At 69.9% G+C, this 14,447-nt stretch overlaps 6 protein-coding genes across 6 annotated transcripts; all 6 read left to right on the forward strand.

Moving 5' to 3' along the window:
• Nucleotides 1-112: 112 nt before the first annotated feature.
• On the forward strand, nt 113-1,754 carry RHOBADRAFT_55309 (uncharacterized protein; the record flags this gene model as incomplete). Its single annotated transcript, XM_018417783.1, has 5 exons — nt 113-187; nt 638-695; nt 789-844; nt 977-1,083; nt 1,238-1,754. Coding segments are annotated over 5 exons (812 nt in total), but the record flags the coding sequence as incomplete, so codon positions are not given.
• Nucleotides 1,755-1,863: 109 nt separating this feature from the next.
• On the forward strand, nt 1,864-4,060 carry RHOBADRAFT_55310 (uncharacterized protein; the record flags this gene model as incomplete). The annotated part of the gene is made up of 3 exons (XM_018417784.1): nt 1,864-2,080; nt 2,312-3,266; nt 3,344-4,060. 3 exons carry the CDS (start codon nt 1,864-1,866, stop codon nt 3,963-3,965), a joined length of 1,794 nt encoding a protein of 597 aa, XP_018269130.1. The 3' UTR covers nt 3,966-4,060.
• Nucleotides 4,061-4,162: 102 nt separating this feature from the next.
• RHOBADRAFT_65470 (uncharacterized protein) lies at nt 4,163-4,984 on the forward strand. Its single transcript, XM_018418716.1, has 5 exons — nt 4,163-4,207; nt 4,339-4,356; nt 4,528-4,557; nt 4,669-4,751; nt 4,863-4,984. Exons 1-5 carry the CDS (start codon nt 4,190-4,192, stop codon nt 4,948-4,950), a joined length of 237 nt encoding a protein of 78 aa, XP_018269131.1. The 5' UTR covers nt 4,163-4,189; the 3' UTR covers nt 4,951-4,984.
• Nucleotides 4,985-5,391: 407 nt separating this feature from the next.
• On the forward strand, nt 5,392-8,417 carry RHOBADRAFT_55312 (uncharacterized protein; the record flags this gene model as incomplete). The annotated part of the gene is made up of 11 exons (XM_018417785.1): nt 5,392-5,569; nt 5,644-5,713; nt 5,784-5,853; nt 5,918-6,259; nt 6,351-7,136; nt 7,221-7,248; nt 7,327-7,510; nt 7,593-7,605; nt 7,678-8,104; nt 8,187-8,198; nt 8,276-8,417. The coding sequence occupies 11 exons, from the start codon at nt 5,392-5,394 to the stop codon at nt 8,359-8,361; spliced, it is 2,196 nt and encodes a 731-aa protein (XP_018269132.1). The 3' UTR covers nt 8,362-8,417.
• Nucleotides 8,418-9,062: 645 nt separating this feature from the next.
• RHOBADRAFT_65471 (uncharacterized protein) lies at nt 9,063-11,450 on the forward strand. The gene is made up of 10 exons (XM_018418717.1): nt 9,063-9,154; nt 9,281-9,309; nt 9,390-9,540; nt 9,611-9,673; nt 9,785-9,872; nt 9,947-10,200; nt 10,301-10,438; nt 10,520-10,886; nt 10,967-11,011; nt 11,236-11,450. Exons 1-10 carry the CDS (start codon nt 9,104-9,106, stop codon nt 11,313-11,315), a joined length of 1,266 nt encoding a protein of 421 aa, XP_018269133.1. The 5' UTR covers nt 9,063-9,103; the 3' UTR covers nt 11,316-11,450.
• Nucleotides 11,451-11,987: 537 nt separating this feature from the next.
• On the forward strand, nt 11,988-14,417 carry RHOBADRAFT_66817 (uncharacterized protein). The gene is made up of 6 exons (XM_018419090.1): nt 11,988-12,016; nt 12,142-12,248; nt 12,353-12,454; nt 12,539-13,125; nt 13,196-13,775; nt 13,856-14,417. Exons 4-6 carry the CDS (start codon nt 12,557-12,559, stop codon nt 14,354-14,356), a joined length of 1,650 nt encoding a protein of 549 aa, XP_018269134.1. The 5' UTR covers nt 11,988-12,016; nt 12,142-12,248; nt 12,353-12,454; nt 12,539-12,556; the 3' UTR covers nt 14,357-14,417.
• The last annotated feature ends 30 nt before the right edge of the window (nt 14,418-14,447 follow it).

Raw genomic sequence — 14,447 nt, forward strand, 5'->3', positions numbered from 1 at the left:
TCCCTCCTCCTCCTTCCGCCACCACCTCGAGCCACTCACCAACCCATCCGCCCGCCCGCCGCCCGCTCGCCCCTCGCAGAACACGGTCATCGCGCTCGCGCTCGTCGCCGACATGCGCTCCTCCTCGGGCCGGTTCGCGGCGAGGGACGAGAACCTCGGCGAGGTCTGCGTGCGGCTCGTGTTCGAGGTGCGTCGAAGCCTTGCCGATTCCCCCCTCTCTCTCTCTCCCTCTCCCACTTTCACCTGCCTCCTCGCCACCTCTCTCTCTCTCTCCCTCTCCCCCTCTCTCCCTCTCTCGCCACGCCGCGCCTCGACTCCTCGCCGACGAGCTCGGCGAACCTCTGACTGGCTGACTCGGTCCTCGGTTCCGTGCGTGCGCGCGCGGCAGAGCAACGCGGCGACGGCCGTCGTGTCGGTCCTCGCGTGCGCGTTCTACGTCGCGTGAACGGCGCGGGGCGGCGAGGGGAGCGGGGTGGCGTTGGTGCGTCGTCGCTCGCTCTCTCTCTCGATTGAGGCGCTCGGGCCGCGCGAGGGTGGGCGGGACTGACTGACTCTTTTGTCCCTCCCTCTCTTTCTCTCTCTCCCTCCCTCCCTCTCTCTTCCTCTCCCTCTCCCTGTCCGTCTCGTACACGCACAGGCCCTCTCGATCGTGCTCCCGAACCTGTACCTCCTCTCGGTCCTCGCGTCGCTCGAGCGTGCGTCCCCCCCTGCCCTTCCCCTCCCCCTCTCTCTCTCTATCTCGGCAAGGGCAAGGGCGCCGCCTGACCTCGCGCATCGATGGATTGCAGGCGGCAAAGACCACGTCATGAGCGGCGCCCTCTCGCGCACGATGAAGCACACCTCGGTGAGCCCTCGTGCTCCCTCGCTCCTCGTCCTCCCTCCCTCACTCCTCGTCCTCCCTCCTCCCCTCCCCTCCCCTTCTCCTCCCTCATCCCGCACCCCTCACACACACCCCTCCTCGGCCCACCACCCGCAGAGCCTGAGCGACATGTTCAAGGGCGTCCCGCTCGGCCCTCTGCGGCGCGCGACGCGCACGGACGCGGCGAGCGGCGAGCGGGCGCAGGGGACGCCGATTGCGGATTTGTACGGGGCGGGTGGGGCTGCGGGGGGAGGAGGAGGAGGAGGAGGAGGACGGGGAGGAGAGGGAGAGGAGCCGGGGTGGCTGAGACGAGTGCGTCGCTCGCTCTCTTTCTCTCTCACTCTCTCTCTCTCTCGAGCCGCCTCCTCGCCGGCGCAGAGGGCTCACGCTCCACCCGCAGACGTTCCAGCCTTCTCCCGCCGCCGACGACCACCACCACCACTCGCCGCCACCGCTGCACTCGCTCGCACCCCCTCCCGCCGGCTTCGCCACGAACGACGACCCGCTCGCCGCCCTCGCGCCGCCGCCGCCGCCGGGCCAGCGCCCGCTCACGGGCATCTCGGTGTCGGACTATGGCGCGTGGCTCGACGACGACGAGCGGGACGGCGCGCCGCACGTCGACTCGCGCGGGCGCCGCTCGTCGTCGTCGTCGTCGGCCTACGCAGGCCACGCGGCGGCGGCGGGGCCGGGCGATGCGTGGGCGTCGGGCGTCGAGCAGGCGGCGGGGACACCGACGCCGAGGAAGAGCACGTTTGGGTTGGACGCGCACGAGCTGGAGGGGCGCGAGCGCGGCGCGGCAGGAGCAGGAGCAGGAGGGGGAGGGGCGGCGGCGGTGGCGCCGGTGCGGTACGGGTACTTGTAGCGCGGCGAGGTGCGGCGCAAGCGTCGTACGCAGAGTGTCGAGCGAGTCGTGCGAGAGAGAGAGAGAGAGAAAGGTCCGGCACGAGCGAGGCCGACGTCGCGGCTCCGGCTCCTCCGTCTCTCGACCCTCTCGCGCTCCTCGCATGCTCATGGCCGACACTGCAGCGGCCACCCGGCGCTCACCACGCCAGCGCACGGCGCGCCTCGCCCTCGACGAGCACGACCACCGCCCGTCGGCGCGCACCACCTTCTCCAGCTCCCCGCGCCCCGCCTCGACCCCGACCCCGCCGCTGCCGCTCGCGCGCGCGCGCCAGGGCCGCACCCAGCTCACCAAGGCTGCGCACGAGGAGCAGCTGGGCGGTGCGCTTCGAGCAGTGGACGCGCGTGAGGGGCGGGGCGAGGGGCGGCAGGGGCTGGCGGACGATAAGCAGCCGACGAGGGGGAGGGGGAGGGGAACAGGGGCGGGGCAGCTTCGGCAGCGAGGCGAGGCGAGTGGGACGGTGCTCGAGGGCACAGGTGCGGCTCGAGTCTCTCTGCTCTGCGCCGATACGGCGTCGTGCTCACCTCACCCTTCCCCCCACCTTCTCGCAGCTGGCCCGGCTTTCCTTCCCTCGCTCCTCGGGCACCTCCCTACCACACCCACCTTCACCCTCGACGGCCTCACACCCCCATCGTTCGCGTACCGCCTCCCGCCTCCCGACGTCGCCCTCTCCCTCTCCCCCTCGTCCTCCTCCAAGCGCCCCTCCTCCGACACGTCCCCGAACCCGCACCTCTCCTCCAAGAAGCGCAAAGTCCGCCACGCGTTCCTCCGCTCGCACCTCCTCCTCGCCGGGCCCGCCGCCGCGTCCTCCTCCTCCTCCTCCTCTTCCTCCTCCTCGGCGGCAGAGTCCAAACGCCCGGCGCCGGCGCCACCGCGCCGGTCCTCCTCGACCGCCCGCGACGCCCCGTGGTGGCCCTCGGTGTCGCGCTCTCACGGCGAGGGCACGCCGAGCCGGTTCGCGCGCGAGGGCGCACCCGAGGCGTGCGAGTGCGGCTCGGGCGACGGGTGGGTCGCGGCCGCGGCGGCGCAGCTCGTCGGGCGGTTTGGCGCGCTCGGCGTCAGCAGCGCTGACGCTGGCGCCGAGGCATCCCTGCGCAAGGAGAGGAGAGGGAGCGGGAGCAGGAGCAGGAGCAGGAGTCGGGGGAGGAGCCGCGAGCGGGGCGGACGTGGTGGTGGGGGTGGTCGAGGAGGGCGAGGGCGCGGCGGGGCGCGCGAGGCGGCAGAGGGACAAGGTGCGCCGCCGCGGGCGCTGCTGCGGCCGGGCATGCCGGCGAGGGCCGCGTCGAGCCCGGCCGTGTTTGGCGTGTCGGGCCTGCGCACCGTGTACGAGGCGCCGCTCGTCGAGCGGCGGGAGCGCGAGGAGCGGGAGCGGGTCACGCAGCAGCAGCAGCAGCAGCAGCTCGAGGGCCCGGCTCTCAAGAAGGCGCTGCTGCTCAACCTGCGGGCGAGGATGGCGAGCGACGGTGGGACGAGCAAGGGCGCCGAGGCGGGCTTGCGGTTCAAGAAGTGCGTCCCAGGCTCGCGTTTCGTCTCCCTCGACTCGACGGCGCCGGACCTGACTCTTCTGCTTCCCCTCGCCGCAGGTGGGTCGTCTGGAACGCGTGGCGCGCCCGAGCGAACGAGTCGCAGCCGCAGGTTGTCGATGCCGGCGCCGACTCGACGCTCGACAGCAGCAGCAGCGACGACTCGAGCTCCGACTACTCGCACCTCGGCTGGTCGGACGACTCGAGCTCCCTCCTCGGCAGCGCCGCGTCGTCGCTTGACGACAATGACGACGACGACGACGAGCTCCTCCTCGGCGACGTCGACCTGTTCCTTCTCCCCGACGACGACGGCCTCGACGCGCTCCCCGCGCCGCCCGTCGAGTACGCCCCGCCCGCCGAGCAGTCGGACGGCCTCGTCGACGAGCCGACGACCGTCGCGCCGCTCAGCTTGCTCCTCCTCCTCCCGCCGCCGCCTCCTCTCGCCGCCGCCGACGACGAGCACGACGCCCGCGGCGACGTCGCCAGCTCGCCGTCGCCGTCGCCAGCCGTGGTCCCGCCCGTCGCGCGCCCGCCCCTGCGCCGCACGGCGTCGCTCCCGGACCCCCCTGCGCGAGGCGGGTACCCCGGTGCTGCTGCTGGTGCCGGCGACGAGGACGCGAGGGCGCCGCGCGGGACTTGGGAGGTGGCGCGCGGCGCGACGGTGGTCGCTTGCGAGGGGTGAGCGCCGAGGAACAAGGTGAGGAGGAGGAGGAGGAGGAGGTCCGGGTCGCGCGCGGGTTTGGGTAGCGGCACTTGCACATAGCTTTGTTGAGCAGTCTGTCGGCTCCTCGGAAGCGGTTCTCTCGAGAGGCAGCTTGTCGACGTCGGTCGAGGTCCGCTTCGCTCATCGCTCGCTCCTCGCCTCGTCCCCACCCACCTCGCCCCTCGCACCGCAGTTCGCCCAGCATGCAGATCAAGATCAAGGTGAGCTCCTCCACAGCCTTGCCTCGCGCGTCACCCCGCCGGCCCTGCGAGCTGTCGGCCCCCGAGTCGCCGAGCGCGCGCCTTTCCCGGCCGCCACGAGCTGCACTGACCCGCCTTTGCGCCGCGCGCAGACTCTTACCGGCAAGGAGGTGCGCCTGTGCTTCGTCCACTTGGGGGTCCTCGTGCGAGGTGGTCGAGGCGCTGACCTCCACTGCCTCCCCCTCCCTCCCTCCCTCTCGCCGCACCCTCGCCTCGCCTGCCGACACCACCCTGCGCCTGCTCCCCGCCGCCGTTCATCGTGCGGCCAACCGACCCGCCAGATCGAGCTCGACATTGAGCCCTCTCACACGGTGCGTCGTCCGCTCTGCCTCTCGACCCTCCTCGTGCCGAGCCGGACGCCGTCCTGCTCGCACCCGGTGTTGGTGTGGAAGCAGCTCACACGCATCTTTGCGCGTCTGCAGACCCAGAAGATCAAGGAGCAGCTCGAGGAGAAGGAGGGGATCCCGCCCGCACAGCAGCGCCTCATCTTCCTCGGCAAGGCCATGTGCGTCGGCTCGCTCGCCCTTCTCGCCTGCGTGCTCGAGCGGGACGTCCCTGCCCGAGCGCGCTCGTATTGAAGACTGACGGCTGACCCACTCGTGCGGCCCGCACGCAGGCCCGACGACAAGAAGGCCGAGGACCTCAAGGTCGAGGCCGGCTCGACGCTCCACCTCGTCCTCACCCTCCGAGGCGGTCGCTGCTGAGCGTACCTGTTCTCCCCTCGACGGTCGGGGGCGCGTTGGCGGGAGTGCGGACGAGCGCGACGCGAGGAGGACGAGGAGCACGGAGCGGGCTTGCACGACGACGACGACGACGACGACGACGACGGCCTGCAGTGCGGGTCGCCTGCTACACTGGTTCTGATTCTGTGCCTGTATCTCTGTGTCTCTTGGGACAGAGAGAGAAAGAGAGACTGCTCCACTTTCGGGCTGCTCAGAGTGAGCGAGGAAGCGAGGAGCAAGCTAGGTCGTCGACTCTCGCGCTGCAGCCTGCTCTTGGCTTGCTCGACAGTCGCTCTATCCGCCAGAGTGACCCCCTGCGACAACGCAAGACCTCACAGCCCGTCTCGCCCCGTCTCCCCCTCGCCCATCCATCGTCATCGCCCTCTTCCCCCACTCTCCCTCTCGACCAGCCGCACACAGGCCATGACGGGCCGCGACCAGCCGCACGATGCGCCCGCACGCTTCGAGGACAATCTCGACGGTCCCGCGCGCCCCAACGGGTCGGCTAAGCGCACCTCGACCTCGTCGTCGTCCTCGCCGCAGCTCGCGGGCTCGTCGGCGCCGCTCGCCTACGTCCTCATCCGGTGGCTGTTCCGCTTTGGTGCGTCCCAGCTCGTCTCTCTCTCTCTCTCTCCTTCGACCGGCGCTGACTCCTCTCTCTTGCGCACGGAGCAGTCCTGCGCGTCTTCTACAGCAGCGTCGTCGTCGAGGGCGCCGAGCACATCCCGCGAGATGGTGTACCTTGGTGCGCCCCTCTCTCTCTCTTTCCTCGTGAACGCCAGAGACGACACTGACTGTCGACCCTCGCCACGCAGCATGATCACGGCCAACCACAGCAACTCGCTCACCGACGCGCTCCTGCTCGTCACGACCGTGCCGCCGTCTGTGCGTCCACCTCTTCCTCTCTCTCAAGGCTCGAGCCTAGATCTGACACCTCGACTCGTCGCAGCGTCGGTCGCTTCTGCGCCTCACGGCAAAGGACACGCAGTTCGGTCGAGGGACGTTCACGTCGTGGCTCATCGAGAGCGCCGGCACGCTCCCGATCAAGCGGCCCAAGGACCACGCCGGGCAGCCCGTCGACAACGGCACCGTGTTCGAGACGCTCATCGGCGCCCTCGAGCACGGCGACGCCATCGTCCTCTTCCCCGAGGGCATGTCGCGCTACTACCCCGAGATCGCGCCCCTCAAGCAGGGCGTGAGCCGCATCGTCAGCGACACGCTGTCGCGCCAGAAGGACAACCCGGCGTTCGAGCTCGCAGTCCAGACGGCCTCGATCACGTACCTCCACCGCGTGCGTCCCCTCTCCCCGCCCCCCTCTTTCGTCGTCTCTCCTCGTCCCCGTCGGGGCGGCGCACTGACCTCGCGCTCGCGCTCGCTCGCAGAACCTCTTCCGCTCAGACGTCCTCGTCACGTTCCACCCGCCCATCTTTGTCTCGGCCCGCACCCACCCGGACCTCATCGCCTCGCCCTCCCTCACGACCACCACCACCACCACCTCCTCCTCCTCCTCCTCGACGCCCGGGGCGCGCGACCCGTCCGCTCCCCCGCCCACAGCAGCGCCCGACGCACACGAGCGCGCGATCCGCTCCCTGACGGCCTCGATCGGGGCCTCGATCCGGTCGGGCATCCTCGACGCCCCCTCGTGGTCCGTCATCCGCATCGCCAACACGGCCCGCCGGCTGTACGCGCCCCTTGGGACGAGCCTCACGCTCGGTGACCACGTGCGCCTCACGCAGCGGTTCGTAGACGCGCTCGCGGGCAAGAAGGCCGACAGGACGTGGGACGAGGCGGTTGGGGCTGCTGCGGACGAGGGCGGCGAGGGCGAGGGACAGGGCGAGAGGGGCGAGCGGTGGCACCGGGTCGAGGTGCAGGGGCGGGGGCGGGAGCGGGAGCGCGCCGGCGGCGACGACGACCAGGCGGCGCCGGCGACGGCGCCGCTCAGGGTCAAGAGCCGGCCGGGCCTCACCAAGCGCGACACGGGCGTCGTGTGGCAGACGCCGATGCGCGACACGGCGGGCGGCGCGGGCGGTGACTACTTTGCGCTCGCGCGAGAGCAGAACGGCGGCAATGGCGGTGGGAACGGCGACGCGGCGCTCAAGACGGACGACGACGACGACGAGCGTCGGGACGAGCTCGTGCGCCTCAGGAGGGACCTCAAGACATACCAGGTGCGTCTCTCGCTCGGACCCCTCCCTCGTCATGTGTCCCGGCGGGACGAAGCACTGACCTCGCCTCGTCGGGACGGCCCGCAGGACCTCCTTTACCTGCACGGCATCAAGGGTGCGCGCCCCTCTCTCTCTTCTGCCCGTCTGTGCGTACGCGCGACGCCGTCCTGACTCGGTCTTGAACCCGTCGCAGACGACCGAGTGCGCAACACGCGCCTCCTGCACCGCCGCATCGTCCTCAAGCGCCTCGTCGTGCGCATCGCCGGCTCGGTCCTCCTCTTCCTCGTGTCGATCCCGGGCCTCGTCCTGTGGGTACCCGTGTTCCTCTCGACGAGAAAGAGCAGCGGGAGGCTCGTCCGCAAGGGCCCCGTCTTTGAGTGCGTCCTCCTCTCGCTCGAGCCTCTCTCTCTCTCTCTCGGCAGCAGGATCTGACCGACCTTGTGCCCCTTTCCCTCGCAGCACCTACGACGAGGTACGTCAGGGGACGTCCACCAACCCGCTCTCGAACCCGTCCTGACCACGAGTCTCGCTCCCTCGCGCGCAGGTCGCACAGACCAAGCTCGTCACGGGCCTCATCTCGGGCCTCGCCGTCCTCGCCGTCGCGTCCCTCGTCACCTTCCCTCTCCTCCCCCTGTTGAACGTCCCCGTCCTCCTCGCCTTCATGTGGCTCACGCTCCGGTTCCTCGAGGACCTGACGTCGTCGCTGCGGGCCGCGCTCGCGCTCGCGCGGCTCCTCTTTGTCGGCAAGCGCCAGCTCCTCCTCCTGCGCGAGATGCGCGACGACCTGCGACAGCGCGTCGAGCGCCTCGCGGTCGAACGCGCGGGCCTCCCGAGGGACGCAGACGTGTTTGTCCAGGAGAGGGACAGGAGGTGGAAGAGGGTTGGGCTCGCGGCCCTGCCCGGCAGCTCGTTCCTTGACCGGTTCGCGTTCGACGTTGGGTTCTTCGACGTCAGGAGAAGGCGTAAGAAGGGTGCGTTCCTTGCTCTCTCTCTCTCTCTCGGCGTCGTCGTCGTCGTCAAGCCCTCGCTCACCTCTCCTCCTCCCCGGCACAGACTGGAACGAGGGTGCGTCTCTCGGCTCCAACTCGCTCTCTCTCTCCTGTCCGAGGACAGCCTCACTGACCCTCGCGACGTCGTCGCAGCGCTCAAACTGTGGGACCAGACCGAGTACGTCGACGACGAGGTCCTGCCGCCGGGCGTCGAGAAGCGCCGCGACTTGGCCGTGTAGCGCAGAAGTCGGATCTGGAGAGAGAGAGCAATATCGACAGCGAGCCCTTATCCCCGACGACGAGTGCCGAGGCGTGAGAACAGAGAGTCAAAGATGCGCCGGCAAGGCAGAGCGAGAGATTTCGCGGCGGATATCGACGTCGACCTGAGGCGGTGCGCGGAGCCGTGATCGACCAGCTGCTGCTCGTCCTCCTCCTCGCTCCCACACCCAGTCGACGACCGCGACGACGATGCTCCGCGCCACGCCCTTTGCCCGCACTGCGCTGCGCGCGCGTGCTTCCCTCGCCTCGACCTCGTCCACCTCGACCACCGCCAACACCCGCATCTCGGCCCCGTCGTACTCGACCGTGCGCTCGCTCGCCCCGACAGGAGCAGCGACTCGCTCGAGTGCACTCGCAGGGTCGGCGACGCTCGCGCGCCTCGCGGCGATGCAGCAGCAGCAGCAGCAGCAGGTGCGCGAGGTGAGCAGCACGGCGGCGGTGAGCGCTGCGCAGGCCAACTTGCGTCCGGCCCCGAGTGCGTCCTCTCTCGCTCTCTTACTGCTTCGTACGGCGGACGGCGCGGTGCCGGCGGCCGTGCCCTGGGGAGGTTGTCGTCGCGGGTCGGACAAAGCGGCGGCCGGGCCCGCGCGGCGCGAGACACCCGCGGCCGTCGCGGCTCCCTCCTCCCTCCTCCTCCTCCTCCCTCCACCACCCCGCCTCTGTCCTACAGCTCCCTGACCCCTTAGAACTATCCATCCAGCCATGTCCATCAAGCCCGAGCAGCGCATCAAGGTCGAGAAGCCCGTCGTCGAGGTGAGCAGCGCCCACCATTCTCTCTCCCAGCCCCGGCGTCCCCACTCGCGACGCCCGCTCGTCCGCGGTCGCGCCGGCTCGCCTCGGGTCGGGTCGAGGAGCTGACCGTCCCCTCGACACACACAGATGGACGGCGACGAGATGACCCGCATCATGTGCGCCCTCTCTCTCTCTGTGTGCCGGGCCAGCCGTCCTTGCCGCGGCATCGCTCACCCGGCTCCCCTCCCTCTCGCAGCTGGGACAAGATCAAGAAGGACCTCATCCTCCCCTTCCTCGACGTCGACCTCAAGTACTACGACCTCGGCCTCGAGTACCGCGACCAGACGGACGACCAGGTCACGATTGATGCCGCCGAGGCGTGCCTCAAGTACGGCGTCGGCGTCAAGGTGCGCTCCCCCCTCCCTCTCCCTCGCCCGAGCCCATCCGCACTCGGACTGACTCGGTGCCGTCACACAGTGCGCGACCATCACGCCGGACGAGGCGCGCGTCGAGGAGTTTGGCCTCAAGAAGATGTGGAAGGTCCGTCCCTCGTTCTCCTCGTCCTCCTCGGACTCGGGCGGTCTTTCGCCCTCGTCGCCCGTGCGGCTCGTCCTTCCGTTGCGTCGAGCCTGACGATCGTCCTCCCTGCAGTCGCCCAACGGCACGATCCGCAACATCCTCGGCGGCACCGTCTTCCGCGAGCCCATCATCGTCGAGAAGGTCCCCAAGGCCGTCCCGGGTGCGTCCCCCTCCCAACCGGTGCTCGAGCCTCTCGGACGCACGACTGACCTGTCCTCGACCTCGCGCGCGCAGGATGGACCAAGCCCATCATCGTCGGCCGCCACGCGTTCGGTGACCAGTACCGCTCGACCGACATTGTCGTGCCCGAGGCGGGCAAGCTCGAGCTCGTGTACACGCCCGACGACAAGGCCAAGCAGGCGACCAACCTCGAGGTGTTCCACTTCAAGGGCCCGGGCGTCGGCCTCGCCATGTACAACACGAAGCAGTCCATCACCGACTTTGCCCAGTCGTCGTTCAAGCTCGCCATCGAGAAGAAGCTGCCTCTTGTGCGTCCCTCTCTCTTCCCTCATCCTCCTCCCGTGCGTTCGTGGGTGTGAGCCTCGAGATTGACGCTGCCCGGAACCTTGTCGCCGCCGTCGCTCGCAGTACCTGTCGACCAAGAACACGATCCTCAAGGGCTACGACGGCCAGTGGAAGGACATCTTCCAGGCCATCTACGACGCCGAGTACAAGGCCGAGTTTGAGAAGCTCGGCATCTGGTACGAGCACCGCCTCATCGACGACGTGCGTCCGACCCTCTCCCCTCCCTTCTTGTCGAGACGGGCACGGGCACCGACTCACTCTCTCGACGTTGCGCACCCGCAGATGGTCGCCCAGATGATCAAGTCGTCGGGCGGGTACATCATGGCGCTCAAGAACTACGACGGCGACGTGCAGAGCGACATTGTCGCGCAGGGCTTTGGCTCGCTCGGCCTCATGTCGTCCGAGCTCCTGACGCCCGACGGCTCGGTCATCGAGTCCGAGGCGGCGCACGGCACCGTGACGCGCCACTACCGCGAGCACCAGAAGGGGCGCGAGACGAGCACCAACTCGATCGCGAGCATCTTTGCGTGGACGCGCGGCCTCATCTTTATGGGCAAGCGCGACAACAACCCGCGCCTGACCCAGTTTGCGCGCGACCTCGAGCAGGCGTGCGTCGACGCTGTCGACAAGGAGGGCATCATGACCAAGGGTCAGTCCGCCCCGTCTCTCTCTCTCGCTCCGTCTCCCTCTTCTGCCTCGGGCCCTAACTCGCCGAGTCCTCCCTCGCAGACCTCGCCCTCTCGATCCACGGCAAGAACATGACGCGGGAGCACTGTGCGTCTCCCTCCCCCTCCCCCTCCGAGCCTCGTCGAGTTCAGCAGGCGCCGGGAACTGACGCTCGGGCCCTCTCCTCCACCCTTGCCCCTCCCTCCCCTACCCTCCATCCCTTTCTCCTCCTCTTCCTCTCGCCCTCTTCCTTCCCATCCTGTTCTCCTTTCCCTCCTGTCCTCCTCCTCCCTCCTCTGTGCCCCCCCCTCCTCGACCTCTTGTCCGCGCAGACGTCAACACGTTCGAGTTCCTCGACCACATCGCCAGCAAGGTCACCGAGTCGTTCCTCGCCAAGGCGCCCAAGCTCTGAGCGCAGATGGACACGATGAGTAGTCGCGGCAGAGGGAGTTAGCGAGGGAGGGCGGCGGGCCTGGCTTTTTGTAGATTGTTTCTCTCTCTCTCGGCGTCCTTATCTGCTCGCAAATACACCGCAGTTTCAGTACTTTGCGCGCCTCCCCGTCGAGGAGCTTTCGCGAGGTTGCCCTCGCCGTGTGAGTGTCGGCGCCGTCCCTCTTGCGCTCGCACCACCTCGCCTCGCGCTCGAGCGACCTACGAGCATGGCCGACGACGAGGGTACGCCCGACTCGCTCTTCGGCGCGAGCCACACGCCTGCCCCAGACGCCGCTGCGCCCACGGCGTCCTCATCAGCTCGAGCCGTCGCCGGTCCCTCGTTCGTCCCGCGCGCCGTCAAGCGCAAGGCTGCGCCCGCCCGACCGAGCGCAGCAGCGCTCCTCGCCAAGTCGGGCGCGCCCGCCGTCCCCGCCAAGTCCGACTCGCCCTCCCTGCTCACCGCCGCCGCCGCGTCCGCCCCGCCTGTCCCGGCACCTCTCGCCGCCCCACTCAAACCCGCAGAGCCGCCCAAGCTCAGCCAGCACGAGCGCGACCGCCTCGAGGCGATCCTGTGCGCCGTCGAGACGGCCCTGAGCGACTTTGGCCTGTCGGTCCACCGCGGTGCGGGAGGCCAACGAGGCGGTGGAGGGCTCCTCGAGCGGTTCAAGGAGGGCAGGGAGTGTGCGTCGGCCTCTCTCTGTCGTCTCTCGAGCCCTGTCCGAGGCGTGTCGGCGGCAGCGCCTCCCCGTGCGCGACAGCAAGCTGACCTCTCGAAACCTCCCCCTCCTCTCGCCCCCTCCTCGCAGCGCTCCACATCAGCCAGATCCTCACGCTCCCGCCCGTCCGCGCCCTCACGGGCAGCCAGGCCGACCTGCAAAAGGCGCTGCGGCTGCGCGACTCGCCCATCGTCAAGGTGCGCCCCACTCCCTCTCATTCTCTTGTGTCGAGCGCTCCGACGAGCTGTCGAGATTGCCGCACCGACACTGACCTGCTCGCCGCGCACGACACGACCCGCAGATCGACGAGTCGGGCTTCCAGGTCGGGCGCAAGGTGGCGCCAGACGTGCAGCGGCTCGAGCAGCTCGAGGCGGCCGACTGGGACGACACGGTCATCTACCTCGTGCGTCCGCCCTCTCTTCCTTCGTACACTTTCCTGCGCGCCACGCACAGACTCGGTACTGACGCGAGAAGCATGAGGACGCAGGAGAACATCCCGTTCAGCATGGCCGCCGGCGACAGCTCGCTCACGACCTTCCTCGCCTCGGCCCTCTCGACCGTCCCGCAGCGCGTCATCGTCCCGCCCATGTTCGACCGCGCGCACCCGCTCGCGCTCGACCCGCTCGGCTCGTCGTCGTCCGGCGGCGGCGGCGGCGGCGGCGGCGGCGGCGGCGAGTCGAGCCAGGCGGACGCGTTCCGCGCGGCGCAGGACGCGCAGCTGGGCCGCAGCAGGCGCGCGAGAGCGCTGCCCAAGGGCGGCGGCCCGTTCAAGGGGTTCGCGTTCGTCGTGCTGCCGAGCGGGGACGAGGCCGAGCGGGTCGTGCGCGAGTGGGTGTGGGAGGACGAGCGGGACGAGGTGGGTGCTGCGGGGGAAGCGGGCGAGGAAGGACGAGACGAGGGAGAAGGCGATGGCGGTGGCGGTGCGGCGCAGGAAGGGGCGGAAGACGCCGAGATGACCGAGGCTGGGCTGGACGGAGAAGGAGATGGTGCGGGCAAGGTGTCGAGCGAGGTCAAGACGGGCAAGCTCGACTGCGCAGCGAGGGCCCGGTTCGCCGGCATGAGGGCGCTCAGCTAGTGCGTCCCCTCGCTCTCACTATTCTTCTCTCGCGTCTCAAGACTGACTCCTAGCCCCGTGCGCCCGCAGTGACGGCTGGCTGCGGCTCAAGGACGAGTACCTCGCGTACCGCCGCTCAGTCGAGACGCTCGTCGAGGCGCAGCACGAGGGCACGCTCGCCGCCCTGCGCAACCCGCCGACCAAGCGAGACCAGCCGCCTCACCTCGCGCGGCAGCACGGCGGCGGCGGCGGCGGAGCGCGCGACCCGCCGTCGTCGTCAAGTCGGCGCTCGGGCAAGCGCGCCGCGTCGCCCACCTCGCCCGCGTTTGACGGCGACGTCCGCCTCGGCTCGACGCCCACCACCGGGCCCTCGACCTCTTCCACCACCACCGCCGCCAAGCGCCCTCGGGGCGCCCCGTCGCCGACCGCCGTCCTCAACCAGCGCCTCAAGCGGCTGCGCACGCCCTCGCCCGGGCTCGACCTGTCGTCGGACGCGGCGCTAGAGGTCGCCGGCGCGTTCCCGGCCGCGTGCGTCCTGTGGGTGCGCAACGTGCACGAGAAGAGCGGCCGCACGAGCCTCAAGGCGCTCTTTGGCGCGCTGCTCGAGACGCTCCAGGAGGGCAGTGGCAAGGGCGTCGAGTTTGTCGACTACGAGAAGGGCCTCGACACGGTGCGCTTGCAGTTCTTGCCCCTCTCGCTCTCTCTCTCTCTCCGAGAGCGCGCCCTGACAGATTTTGCACCCGCCCGCAGTGCTACCTACGCTTCTCGTCGCCGACCCTCGCCTCCCTCGTCCTCGACCACCTTACGTCCACGCCGTCCCTGCACCTCTCCCCGACAGCCCTCTCACCCCTCGGTTCCCTCTCGCCCTCGTCGCGCACCGCCGCCGAGTCGGACCTGCGCCGCCCGCTCGCCGCCTCGCTCCTCGAGGGCGACGCCGAGCGCAAGTACTGGGCCAGCGTGCCCGAGGCGACGCGCAAGGCGGCGAGGCACGCCGCTGGCGGCACGGTCGCGTTGCTCAAGGCGCCGGGCATGGGTGGAGGAGAGCGCAGGGCGGCCGAGGGAGGAGGAGGAGGTGGTGGGAGGACGGGCGGGAGGCGCGGCGGTGGGAGGAAGGGTCGCAGGAACGAGGCGAGCGCAGGTGGGCCAAGCGATGCCGAGGCGCAGGTCAAGGAGGAGGAGCACGAGGAGCCGGTCGTCGTCGAGGCGATCGACGAGCCCCAGAAGAAGCGCAAGAAGCCGAGCAGGCTGTAGAGCTCGTGCTCGCAACTTTCCTCTACCTCTCTCGCTCTACTGCTCGACGACAACGACGAGGAGCACAGCGCGATGTTGCAGACAGTGAGAG

The sequence above is a fragment of the Rhodotorula graminis genome (genome assembly GCF_001329695.1).
Source record: "Rhodotorula graminis WP1 unplaced genomic scaffold RHOBAscaffold_12, whole genome shotgun sequence".
Lineage (NCBI taxonomy): Eukaryota > Fungi > Basidiomycota > Microbotryomycetes > Sporidiobolales > Sporidiobolaceae > Rhodotorula > Rhodotorula graminis.